The following is a 13,495-nucleotide window of genomic DNA, read 5'->3' as shown; positions in this document are numbered from 1 at the left end:
CACCTCTCTTCCTCTTTCAAAACCCCTAAAACCTGTTTTCGGTGGGGTTTGGGTGCATGCCAGTTGTGGGAAGTAGCACCCCGGCCACTATAAGGATTAAGCTCGGGCCTCTGTTGCAAAGCACTACCGTACTTCCACATGTCTAATGGGTAAGGCTTAGTTTGTGGCTCAGTCTAGTCATAAACAAAAGTACACGGATTGGAGATGGATGAAGTCGGGCGTCGATGGACATTCTCCAGGGCAAATGAAGGCTACACGAGCTGCGGCCCGGTAGTCGAGATGTCATACGGCAGAGGGTTGGTGCCCTGCTGCTAGGGGCTCAGTTCTGCCTGCCTGTCCCGGGTATCCCGGCCGTAGGTGGGATTGGGTCGGTACTCTTGTCTAAGGCTAGGATGGGTTGGAAACTATGTCACGTCTTCCGTCCGTATACCGTGGTGGTATGTGGCACGTGGTAACACGTGAGGAAGATGTGTCTTGTGGGTAAAGATGTACACCTCTGATCAGAGTAAATCTATTCGAATAGCCGAGCCCTCGGATATGGGCAAGCCTAGCAATGTACCCAAGTCAGTGTTCTAATTCTTAAAATTTGCTCAACAACTAAAATGTGGAATGGTTGGCCTGGGTTGGCTTGGGACGAGCTGGGACCCAGGGTCGGGTTGCCAGTTCGGTCTGAATCATCGTAGGCCTTGGGTTAAGGCAGGTTCGTGAGGGTTCACGGCCTTGATTAATAATACTGTGTAGCTCTAGGATCGTCTTTATAAAATGGCTTTGGGCAACTAAGTGACTTTTAAATGCTGTTTACTGCAAAACTTAACCTCTATGTTATTATCCCCTTGTACTCCCTTGCATTAATTGAGCATCTCCGGTGTGGCTTGCTGAGTACTGTGGTTGTACTCATTCTTGCTCTATCTTTCTCCCCCCTTCAGTAAGAGAAGCTTTGGAGAAGATGTCTTAGGTGGAGTCCTGGCTTATACCCCAGTTGAGCGCCTGTGAAGATGGAGCCGTAGGCCCGCTAGTCCGCTGCTGTTTATTTTTGATTGTCAGGCCTGAAGCGCCTTTGTAATAATGTAAATATTATCGATATAATAAAGATGTGTCTTTTATATCATGTTTGTGTGGTGTACCCCGGCTTTTCCTGGGACGGGGATTAATACACTAGCGTTCGGGAAAAGGCAATTTTCCCGGTCGCGACATCAAATCATCCTTTTGCTTGGTCTTGACGACTACATCATCCACATAGGATTCAACGTTGCGGCCGATCTGCGTTGAGAAGCATCTCTGGATCATACGTTGATAAGTTGCTCCTGCGTTTTTTAGTCCGAACGGCATGGTGACGTAGCAGTATGCTCCAAAGGGCGTGATGAATGAAGTCTTCAAGCAGTCGGATTCCTTCAGTCGGATCTGATGATACCCCGAGTAGCAATCCAAAAAACTGAGAAGCTCGCAGCCAGCGGTCGAGTCGACTACCTGGTCAATGCGAGGCAACCCAAAAGGATCTTTAGGGCAAGACTTGTTGAGGTCAGTATAATCAACACACATGCGCCATTGCCCCGTTTTCTTCCGAACTAGAACCGGGTTTGCCAGCCAGTCGGGATGAAGGACTTCTTTGATGAAGCCTGCCGCTAACAGCTTGGTTAATTCTTCCTTGATCGCGTCCTTCCTGTCTTGTGCGAATCGGCGGAGTCGTTGTTTGATAGGCTTGGCATCTTCTTTGACATGCAAGGAGTGCTCAATCACCTCTCTAGGAATACCGGGCATATCAGATGGTTTCCATGCAAAGATATCTTTATTGTTCTGAAGAAAGGTGATGAGCGCGCTTTCCTATTTACAATCTAACTCGGCGCCTATTACAGCAGTTTTAGTAGAATCAGAAGGATCTAGGGGAATCTTTTTAGTCTTGGCTTCGCTTTCTCCACTCTTTGAAATCTTGGTAGCGGGCACTTCTCCTTCGCTCGCCGTGGCTGCAGCCAGTCGGATATCCTCTCGGGCAGACGCCATCTCGCGGGTTTGGGCCATGTCGCAACTCTCCTTGTCGCATGTGACGGCTTGCTTGATGTCGCTTCGTAGGGATAGTACTCCTCGGGGACCAGGCATCTTCATCATCATATAAGTGTAGTGCGGGACGGCCATAAACTTGGCTAACGCCGGGCGTCCGAGTATGGCATGGTATGCTGTCTCGAAATCGGCGACTTCAAAGCTGATATTCTCTGTGCGGAAGTTTTCCCGAGTGCCGAAGGTGACCGGGAGGGTGATCTGGCCGAGTGGAGTTGCGGATAATCCTGGAATTACTCCGTGAATTTGGACTGAATATAGGATATACCATATCTACACGGCGATGGAATTTGGACTGAATATAGGATACCGAATATAGATAGAATATCTTATTTGTATCTCGGGTTTGTTTCTCAACTTGTACATCAAGGAAACACCTTGAGACTTAGTCGGTTACGACTGTATTTTATCTGTATCTGCATATTCCGTTAGGGATATAGATTATCTTTTGTAACACGGACTCCTTCCCATATATAAGGGGGGTCCGGGTGCCTCTAGGGGCAGAGGTTGATTTTCTCCAAATCATACAACCAATAAGACACTCGGCGGATTCATCCCCGGACAGGAGTAGAGTATTACTTCTTGAATAAGAAGGCCTGAACCTGTATAAATCTTTTGTCTCCAAACCCATACACTTTTCCAGCTTGATAGCCACCCCCTTTTATTATTGCCGAAATCTAGTTTCGACAGTTGGCGCGCCAGGTAGGGGTGCGTCGAGTTCCTCGTCGACGAGTGCGATGGAACCAATCTTCAAATCACCGGATGCATCTTGTGTCCATGCATGCCTGGGATCGATCAGCAGAGAAGCGGGCATACGTGCATTGCTATATGCATCTAATCTTCCTGCTACATGCTAATTAGATTGATTTTGGATTATAGATTATTAATCTTAATTTTGCTGGTTATTTTTGCCTGCATGTCTGCACCGGTTGACGAGGACTGATGATCATGATCACTGTCGCATCGCCTTACTGATCGCAGAAACCGCTGCGAGCCGCTGCACGTCAAGAAGCCGTCCACGCTGAGAACGCGCGAGACCACCGGCCGACAGCCGCCGCACACGACCTCGCGCGGTTTCGCGATCAGGCCGTCCGTCTTGGTTGCATGCAATGCAAGTATACTAGGGGAACGGCGCCGGATGCCCGGGGGCTTCATCCTTGCGTGGCTGACGCGGCCCGACTACACCCGTGGCGCGTGCGTCCGCGGGCATCCTGCCGCGTGCTCGGGAGGTCTCACCAACCGGCCTGCCTCCGTCGCCGCCGACTGGTGTCTCCGCCTACACGGTTGGCCTATTATGCCGCCGTTGTTGGGCGTCTACGACTTCACCCTCGGCCTGCCTCCGTCGCCGCCGACTGGTGTTTCCGCCTGCACGGCTGGCCTTTATGCCGCCGTTGTTGGGCGTCTACGACTTCACCCTCGGCCTGCCTTCGTCGCCGCCGACTGGTGTTTCCGCCTGCACGGCTGGCCTTTATGCCGCCGTTGTTGGGCGTCTACGACTTCACCCTCGGCTTGCCTCCGCCGCCGCCGACTGGTGTTTCCGCCTGCACGGCTGGCCTTTATGCCGCCGTTGTTGGGCGTCTACGACTTCACCGCCGGCCTGCCTCCGTCGCCGCCGACTGGTGTCCTCGCCTATACGGTTGGTTGGTCACACCACCGTTCATGGGCGTCCACGTCTTCGCCGACCGGCTGGCCTTCGCCGCCGCCGACTGGTGTTTCTGCCTACACGGCTAGCCTATTATGCCACTGCTGTTGGGCGTCTATGACTTCACCGCTGGCCTGCCTCTGCTGCCACTGACTGGTGTTTTTGCCTATAGGGTTGGCGGACTCCGCCGCTGTTAATGGGCTTCATCATCTACACCACTGGCTTGGTTCCACTGGCGCCGACTGGTGTTTTTGTCACCATTGATGGACTGCTTTATTCCCACATCGGCTACTTCTGCTGTCATCGAGGGAATATTACAAAGCTAAGTCATCATTTATTTTATTCTTTATATGATATTTTTCCTTTTCCTCTGCCTCACTACACCAATTGGTCTTCCATTGAGTAGTGAGTCGGGGGCTACAGATGTTATATCATATTTTTTTATAATATTTATCTTGATTGCTTGCGACATAATCTGAGTACAAAAGTACCTATCGAGTTATGGAGTTCTATCTTCCTATGCTTTCCGTTTGGTTTGCCAATGGATGGTTGCCTTTGGGCCGATTCCTAGCACCCGGGGGCTCGTTGGATGGACCGAGTAACGCAAGGTGCTAAGTATTATTCGGAATAAATCAAAAGCATAGAGATAAAATAAATTTATTTTCTGCTCTTTACAATTACAAAAGTACCCGAGTAGTAAATTCTGATTCGTGAAACTTTGTTCCATTAATGACGAACTCATGTCACTCATATGCATGTTTGGGAAGTGCCTAGGCCGACTCCCGATGCTTGGGGGCAATGACAAGTCGGACAGAGTGTTTAAACGTACAGAGTCATCTGCTCGGGGAAATCAAAATTGACAAGAGGAGAAATACATATTTATAAATATTTTAAAATACTTGATTTTTTCTCGAGTATTATATTTATATCAGATACTACTCATCCTATATGTTTGTTCTGCAGGATCCAGATCCAGATATGCATAAAAGGGATTCATGGCTTTAAGCTTATCTCTTACGCTCCAGGAATGGATCAGTCAGAACATCACCGACCGGCTTGCCTTCGCCGCCGCCGACTGGTGTTTCCGCCTGCACGGCTGGCCTTTATGCCGCCGTTGTTGGGCGTCTACGTCTTCACCGACCGGCTTGCCTTCGCCGCTGCCGACTGGTGTTTCCGCCTGCACGGCTGGCCTTTATGCCGCCGTTGTTGGGCGTCTACGTCTTCACCGACCGGCTTGCCTTCGCCGCCGCCGACTGGTGTTTCCGCCTGCACGGCTGGCCTATTATGCCGCCGTTGTTGGGCGTCTACGTCTTCACCGACCGGCTTGCCTTCGCCGCTGCCGACTGGTGTTTCCGCCTGCACGGATGGCCTTTATGCCGCCGTTGTTGGGCGTCTACGTCTTCACCGACCGGCCGCCGCATCCGCCGCTGACTGGTGTCACCGCCTGCACGGCTGGCCTGTTATAACGCCAACTGATGCTATATTCTTCACGGCTGGCTACATCGCTGTCACTACTAATAGGCATCAGTATCTTCAACACAAGCTGCCTACGTTTGCCATGGCTGCCGACTGGTGTTTCCGCCTGCACGCTGGCCTATTATGCCACCGTTGATGGGCGTCTACGTCTTCACCGACCGGCTTGCCTTCGCCGCCGCCGACTGGTGTCTCCGTCTGCACGGCTGGCCTATTATGCCGTCGTTGTTGGGCGTCTACGACTCCACCACCGGCCTGCCTCCATCGTCGCCGACTGGTGTTTCCGCCTGCACGCTGGCCTATTATGCCACCGTTGATGGGCGTCTGCGTCTTCACCGACCAGCCTGCCTTCGTCGCCGCCGACTGGTGTCTCCGTCTGCACGGCTGGCCTATTATGCTGTCGTTGTTGGGCGTCTACGACTCCACCACCGGCCTGCCTCCATCGCCGCCGACTGGTGTTTCCGTCTGCACGGCTGGCCTATTATGCCGTCGTTGTTGGGCGTCTACGACTCCACCACCGGCCTGCCTCCATCGTCGCCGACTGGTGTTTCCGCCTGCACGCTGGCCTATTATGCCACCGTTGATGGGCGTCTGCGTCTTCACCGACCAGCCTGCCTTCGCCGCCGCCGACTGGTGTCTCCGTCTGCACGGCTGGCCTATTATGCTGTCGTTGTTGGGCGTCTACGACTCCACCACCGGCCTGCCTCCATCGCCGCCGACTGGTGTTTCCGTCTGCACGGCTGGCCTATTATGCCGCCGTTGTTGGGCGTCTACGTCTTCATCGACCGGCCGCCTCGTCCGCCGCCGACTGGTGTCACCGCCTACACGGCTGGCCTATTATGCCGCTGTTGTTGGGCATCTACATCTTCATCGCCGGTCGTCTCGTCTGCTGCTGACTAGTGCCCTTACCTCTACGTCTGGTTATACAGCTACCACTACTGATGGACATCATCGTCTTCCGTCGCCGACTGGTTATGCCGCCGCCGACTGGTGCTTTTATCTTCACAACTGCGCGTCTTCACCACCGGATTTCTACTTGGACATCTTCAACACATATCTTCAATCAAGCAATGACTATTCGACGACAAGAAGCTACAGTTCTCGACTCTATGTTCAGTTGTTTCCCAACTAATCAAAGAGTCGGGGGCTACACAAATACAAGGCTCAAAATTTGACAAATTTTATGTCAAGCTGAAGAAATCAATTCATCAACCAACGAGTCAACTCCAGGAGTCATTATCTTCATCTTTGATTCGGAGCAGACATTCTACTTCAACAACTTCAAATATTTTGGTTTGGACGAGTTAGACAACAACATCAACTCTCCTCCAAGTGAAGCATCTACAACAGCCATAACATTAATTTGATGGATTATTGTCACTGACATCATCACCAGCACCTCTGCTTCATCGGCCCTGACATCTCCGCTGTTGCTAATGGATGATTATGTTTTCGCCGACTTATTATTTCACCTTGACGGTTGACCTACTATGCAAATGCTGATGAGCGTCTTCGTCATTATCATTGGTTGCGACACTGCTATTGACTGGATCACCGACATCGTCATCTTCATCATGTCAGTTGCATTTGTCGTCGCCGACTATTTTCTTCATCTCCATGATTGGTGGATTTTGTCATCGCCTTTGATTTGCCTCGTCTGTCACCGACTGATTATTTCGCTGCCATGGCTACACAACTTTATCGCTGGGCGCTTTCATCTTCATTGATGGCTGACCTGACTACTGCCGACTGGTTTCTTCGCCTCCACGGCTGTGCAACTTCATCACTTTTGATTGGTATCATTATCTTCACTACCACCAATATTTTTGCCACCTCTGGTGGGCAATATTATCTCTATGTTGGTCGTCTTGTCTCTATGCCAACTGCGTCAGCTACCATCAATGGACAATTTTGACTATGACAGAAGGACAAGCTATATGCTCAGGGGCTCATCAACTCAAGCGTGAGGATTATATCTCCAATTTGGACTTGTTCCGGATACATTCCACATGGATTCATAGTCATGAGTCTATTTTCTATGCTCAAAGACTGGACCAATTATTATTCCCCGTAAGGGCTATCAACCGAATACTTGCGCCAGTCGGGATTCAATTATTATATATATTTTGGAGTATCTCATAAGGGATAATCACTCAGATCAGAAGCTATTCATATGAGCTACACCTGGTCTATATCACCCGGAAGATTTATTACTCGAGAGCATGTTACATGCGTCATCCTTTAAAGGGTGTCGAAGGCATATTTTTTGGTCTAGGCCTAATATGTCTGCAGCCCATATTTTCAGGTGTGGCCTGTCACGTTCTTTTAGGGACTTAGGCACTTTTCGCTTAGGCCAAAGTGCGCGTGATCAAGTGCCCAATACCTTAAAATCCTTTTATACCGCAGTTACTCGACTTTTTAGGAGTTGGTACAATGCATCTTAAAAGGTGTCAAACAGTAAAGCTTTATATAGCTGCTCCGCTGGCTTTTTTATATAGTCAAGTGCTGTTTGGGTTTATCAAGCAATTGATTGGATACAATATCATTGCTTTTTGCCACGTAAGTGTGCATTTTTATTGACCAATATTATGGCTTAGGCTGATTATATATTATGGTCATTTTTCAGGCGGTTGGTAAATCCTTTATGAGTTTACTTACTCGGATGTTATACCATATATGCCATATATTTCCAGGTGTGGTGAAACCATGTGTCTTTTAGGGACTTAAGCACATCTGTTAAAGCAGTGTGCGCATGGCGTATGCCCAATACTTTGGAAATTTCTTTATTCACAGCATTCAAGCTTCTTTATAATTGTTTTGCTATGTGAACTTTCAAAGATGTTGTCAACTTTAGGTTGTACGCATCATATTTTGCCAAGCAGTCAGTATATCACTTGGATCATATTATTCGGGGATTCACACCGCATATGCTATATATTGGTATCAAGTCACTTGGTTGACTATAATTATCAAAAACCACTCGGTTAATTGGATAATTTATTCCTTGACTATATGTTTAGCTTGTTCAGCTAATCACATAGTTGGGGGCTACACCTATTAGGTGCATCTATTCGATGCACCTGACTTTATTTTTCAGCCCTCCACAGTCTTCAGATTTGGTAAAAGTACTCGGGAGACCATGGCGAAGATGATTGAAGCACTCGGCTTTAGAGTAATCTAGTTCGAGAGAAGATTATATTTTCGACTGTGAAGGTCTCAGGGGCTACTGTGGAGATTATGGGTACCCCATACCCACACGGCATGGTTATCCGACTAGTAATAGGGGATAACATATATGTATGGAATATGTAACAGATCATGACTTGGGTATTACGTTTCCCTGTATATTATGGAACGGCCTAAAGTCCTGGTTTGATAAGATTGTAAAGTAGATTTAGGAAACCGATACCGTATTGGTTAAGGTTTCTATCTTGTAACCCTGCCCCCCAACCTATATAAGGAGGGCAGGGAGCCCCTCTAGGGGCATGAGACAACCTGATCGTCAGATCAATACACACTCGGCGGATTCAAATCCCCAAACAGGAGTAGGGTATTACCTCTCATTGAGAGGGCCTGAACCTGTCTAAATCCTTTGTCTCCACATCCATCCACTTTTAGGTCTCGTGCGCTACCCCGTTTTATTATTGCCGAATTCATGTTTCGACAGATGTGTTGCTTTGAGTTGAGCTATGCGAGGGGTCTTGTCACAACTACACAAATGGTGACATGTTCAGCATGGGCACATAGTGATATGGTGACATATTGTGGAGTTGTGTCTTGTGGGTAAATTTGTACACCTCTAGCCAGAGTAAAACTATTCGAATAGCTGTACTTATGGGCAATTTGTTTCCCTCTGAAAGAATGTTCTTAATGAGTTTTAATAAATCGCCAAATGCCTTTCTAAGTGGCGTTTAGATGCATATGTAGGTAGGTGGTGACGTCGAATCGTCGATGATGCATATCGGTGGTGGTGAGAATTCCAACATGAAGACCATCGCTGGAGCCACGAGGGCAGACCGAGGTTAACAATATGGTTTTGTTTCTACCAGTATAGACACTAAAGTCACCTAAAATCGGTGATTCCGATCAGATTTGAGATGACCTTTTAATTTCGACCATGAATTTTGCCGACAATGCACACAATACCTGCTAGTTTAATTCAAATTAGATGGCGCTATGTCCAACCCAAATTCTATTAAACTGTTTCCCATGATAATTATTCCCCTCCAATCCTACACTACTAGAAAAAGCATTTTCCCAAGCGGTCAAAATTGATTTTTGCAGGCAGAGGATTGGACCGCCTGCGAAAATCATCTATTTTCGCAGTCGGGGCAACAGCCCGCCTGCAAAAATCCATTCAAAAAAACAAAAAAAATCACGGGAGGCGGGCCGCCGCCGCCGCCCTCCTCCGGCGTCGCCGCGCCGGGCGGGAGGGGAGGGGAGGGGAGCCGCGCCGGTCGTCGTCGTCGCCACCGTCGTCATCGCGCCGTAGCCGCCGCCGCCCCGCGCCGTAGCCACCGCCGCCGGCCTCCCCCCTCCCTCCTTCGGCCAGATCTGGGAGGGAGGGGGGAGGGGAGCCGCCGCCGGGCCGCATCGTCGCTGCCGCCGCCGGACTCCGCCGCGGCCACCGGATGCCGCTGCCGCCCCGCCGCCTTCCGCGCTGCCCCGCGCGCGTAGCCGCTGTGGGAGAGGGTGAGGGCCTGAGGGGAGGAGATGTGAGGGGAGGGGAGGAGAGGGTGAGGGGAGGGGTGAGGATTTGGAACTTAGAAAAAAATCTACTCCTATCCCAGTCTATTTATATTCAAGTCTATTTTCGCAGGTGGAATGTAGATTTCACCCTGATTTATATTTTTGTAGGCGATCATTTGACTCTAAGGGTTATGCCCACCTGTGAAAATGAGACCCCCCACATCATGAAAAATGCTTTTTCTAGTAGTGCTACTCAATTCCGGTTATCCAATTGGAATTGGTAATTCGTGATGTTCGGGCCGAGAATGTGATTTTTGCATGTTAATAAAGCCGTTTGCCGTAAACATTGAATTTGTGTTGGAATAAATAAATTTGCTCCAGACTAGTTTTAACATAGTTCAATTTGAAAAAACAGAATAAATAAGTTTGCTGGAGACAAATTTTTTAGAGTAAAGTCCACTTTTTATTACCACTGTATCATTTTGAATTACCCTTTAACAAATATTTTCACTTTAAACCAGGTAAATATACTTTTGTGACACTTTGAACCACTCTAAACTATTTTATTCATCCTCGTCAACTTGTTATATGTCAAAGCAACAATCTAGTGTATTAACGAGTGCAAGCTAGTATATTCGGAATCATTCATATGTATGAGAAAAGAGTTAGTGTGATTCAAATTAAAACAAAGATAAGATTATGTAGTACAAAGTAAAATATTATTGTTTAAAGGGTGATCTAAAATAAAATATTAATAATAAAAGATGATCCAAAGTTAAATTTATTATGGAATTTCCATTCTCCACGATGGACTTGGCGAGGACCTCGAAGTTGCCGTTCGCGGCGCTCTCTCGACAGGGGCTTGGCGCGAGCCTGATAGCCCCGGCGGCGCCGTCTCGGTAGCCGGGCTCGGCTGACCCGAGGGCGGCGGTGTCTCGACGACCGGCAGCATCGACGGCTTCTTTTCCAAGACGATGACGTCGCAGCGGATCTGGAAGCGATCAGCCTTGACGAAGCCCCTCTTGCCGAGATCTTCACGTGACACGAACCGCTCGAAGCCGTGCGCGTTCCACCTCTTGTTGGCGGCGGCGACGACTCCGCCGGACATAAACTCCAGCCCGCGGCTGTCGCCGCTGTGTATTTCCAGCATGAACTGGTACTCGAACTTCACGTACCCGCCATCGTCTGGGGCATCGGCGAGCTGGAGGAAGAGCGACATGGAGTCCGTGGTGCCGGGGAGCCTGCCGTTGGGGTAGACGAGGATGTGCCATGAGTGGCCGCCGGCGTCGAGATTGGGGGACTTGATGTTCATGCCGTTGGCCGCCAGCTTCGTCGCCTCCTTGTAGCTGTCGATGTGCATCGTGAGGACCTTCTTGTTGGTCGCGTACAAAGTATCATCGAAGGCGGTGGTAGGGCGCGGAGGTGGCGGACAGTCGCCGGCTGGCTGCTCTTGGCGGCTTGCCGCTAGCGGAGGCGGCGTCGACGTGGACATGGCAGATCGGGCCGGACGTTGTTCGATCTGGGGAGGCAAAAACAAGAGGCAAATAAAACAGAGAGAGAGGGACGATGTATACAAACGATTTTATATATACCACCTTTAAGATATGGATCTCGATCGCTGGTAATTCTGCGTCCGTTCCGTCCGTTTGTTGCAGATTTCGTACTGGATACGGTCGATTACTACGATTATTTCCATGAATGGCTACGCGAGTCTCATCGACGCCTACAAAGTAAAGTTCCCACACTACGGCTAGCCCTCCGGAATCTTGATATTTAGGAGTATTAAACATAAATTACTGACAAAACTCATTTCATAACCTTAAGGCTATTTTGTGAGACGAATCTAACGAGGTATATTAATCCATGATTTGCTACAGTGATGCTACAGTAATCAATCACTAATCATAGATTAATATACATCATTAGATTCGTCTCGCAAAATAGCCTAGGGGTTATGGAATCGGTTTTGTCGATAATCTACGTTTAATACTCCTAAATAGCAAGATTCTGGAGGACTATTTAATAGCTCGGAGGATCCAAACAAAGCCTACATATGCAAAAAAAAAATCCAGCACAATTACCGTGTATTTCAAGCAAAGAGATTTTAATCACCGGAGTGGAATATCCACCCGGATTATTGCATACATCAACAAAATAATTATAAAAAATTAAAACTTTTGATATCTCTATTTCTACTAGCAAAAGTACACAAGCGCTGCAACGGGAAGTGTACAGACAAGAAAAATATGCAATTAATTAAAATACAAATTTGCTAAAATATTTGGTATTTTTAAGTAATAATTTTATTTCTCCTTAATACAAAGATGCGCTCCTTACGTATTCCCGAAAATTCACAAGTAAAGTAAGTGTGAGAAATAAAATGACATGGTTAAATTTAATTTTATTAAATTCTCCATGATTAGTTACGCTCTTTGGAATTTTATTGGAATTTTCAGAGCTTAATTGCTGATTTTAATAATGCAAACATTATTTAACAATTATTTAATTGGAAAAATAATCAAAATCTTTCCTTGTAGGTTTGGGCTGAATATGGAAAAGTTCATCGCGTTCCCTCTTGTCTATTCTATGTGGCTGGCCTGTTTCCTTCTGCGTTCAAGTCCATTTTGCATCCTCTTGCTACACACGGTCCATCCGGCGGCTCAACGGGCCGGTGGCCCGACGCGGGGGAAGCTGGAGCCGTCCGATCGAATGGATGGTCTAGATTAATCCTAACCTAAATAAATAGTGGGCACCCAAAACCTAACCCTAATTTCATTCCTCCCCCTACCCCCCCGGTGCTCGACCTTCCCCCGAGCAGCAGCGGCGGCGCCCTTCCTCCCATGAGCAATGGCGGTGCCCTCCCCCACCACCGGCGGCGGATCTAGCGGGAGGGGAGGCGACGGCGCGCTCCCCTCCGCCGGATCCAGCGGGAGGGGAGCCGCCGGCGACCTGGCGTCCCTGCGACGGTGACGGCGCCAACGGTTCGGCGACAACCCCTTCGATCTAATTTTTGGATATATTTGCGTATATGCTTTCTCCGGTTTTATTTGTGTGATTGAATTCCGATTGACATTTTTTTTGGGGGGGGGGCGGGGGTGGGGTTGATTGAATTCCGATTAGAATTTGGGGGTGCGACGGACGAAAAATTGGTGTACATTCGAGGTGATGAACAGAAAAATACGAATCTTTTAATTTGTTAAGCTCTCTATCTCTATTTCTATCAATATCTCTATCTCTATCTATACTACTTAAAAAAATAAGAGGTGTTTATGTCATCTTTGCGAAAAACCGGGCAAAAAAACCGAAAAAAATACGAATCTATCAGATAAAAAAAGGGGTGAAAAAAAGGGCAAAAAGAAAAATGAATCCAACTCCGTCGACGCGGTAAAAAGAGGGCGAAAAAAATAAAAAAAAAACAAATCTGTCCGATTAAAAAAAATTATGTGGCGTGTTGTCCGTGCGAAAAAAACGGGCGAAAAGAAAGACGCGATAAAAACTAGACAGTCCCAAAAAGGGAATTGCTAAAACTGGCTGCGTGCTGATGTATTTGTCTTTGTTAGCTGAATTTGTGGCCATGGATTTTTTTTTGTTCAAGATTCGTGCACAAGCCAAGCCCAAGTAAGAGAGAAGGCCCCCGTG

At 48.1% G+C, this 13,495-nt stretch overlaps 1 protein-coding gene across 1 annotated transcript; it reads right to left on the bottom strand.

Moving 5' to 3' along the window:
• Positions 1-10,038: 10,038 nt before the first annotated feature.
• LOC107276858 (BTB/POZ and MATH domain-containing protein 4) lies at positions 10,039-11,348 on the bottom strand. The gene is made up of 2 exons (XM_066309751.1): positions 10,775-11,348; positions 10,039-10,055 (listed from the first exon to the last, which is right to left on the bottom strand). Exons 1-2 carry the CDS (start codon positions 11,346-11,348, stop codon positions 10,039-10,041), a joined length of 591 nt encoding a protein of 196 aa, XP_066165848.1.
• Between the last annotated feature and the right edge of the window lie 2,147 nt (positions 11,349-13,495).

Source organism: Oryza sativa, chromosome 4, assembly GCF_034140825.1.
Source record: "Oryza sativa Japonica Group chromosome 4, ASM3414082v1".
NCBI classification, from domain to species: domain Eukaryota; kingdom Viridiplantae; phylum Streptophyta; class Magnoliopsida; order Poales; family Poaceae; genus Oryza; species Oryza sativa.
This window is presented reverse-complemented; position numbering and strand designations above follow the sequence as displayed.

Coding starts and splice junctions, on each gene's coding strand:
- LOC107276858 (XM_066309751.1), bottom strand. CDS start 11,348: ATGTCCACGTCGACGCCGCCTCCGCTAGCGGCAAGCCGCCAAGAGCAG.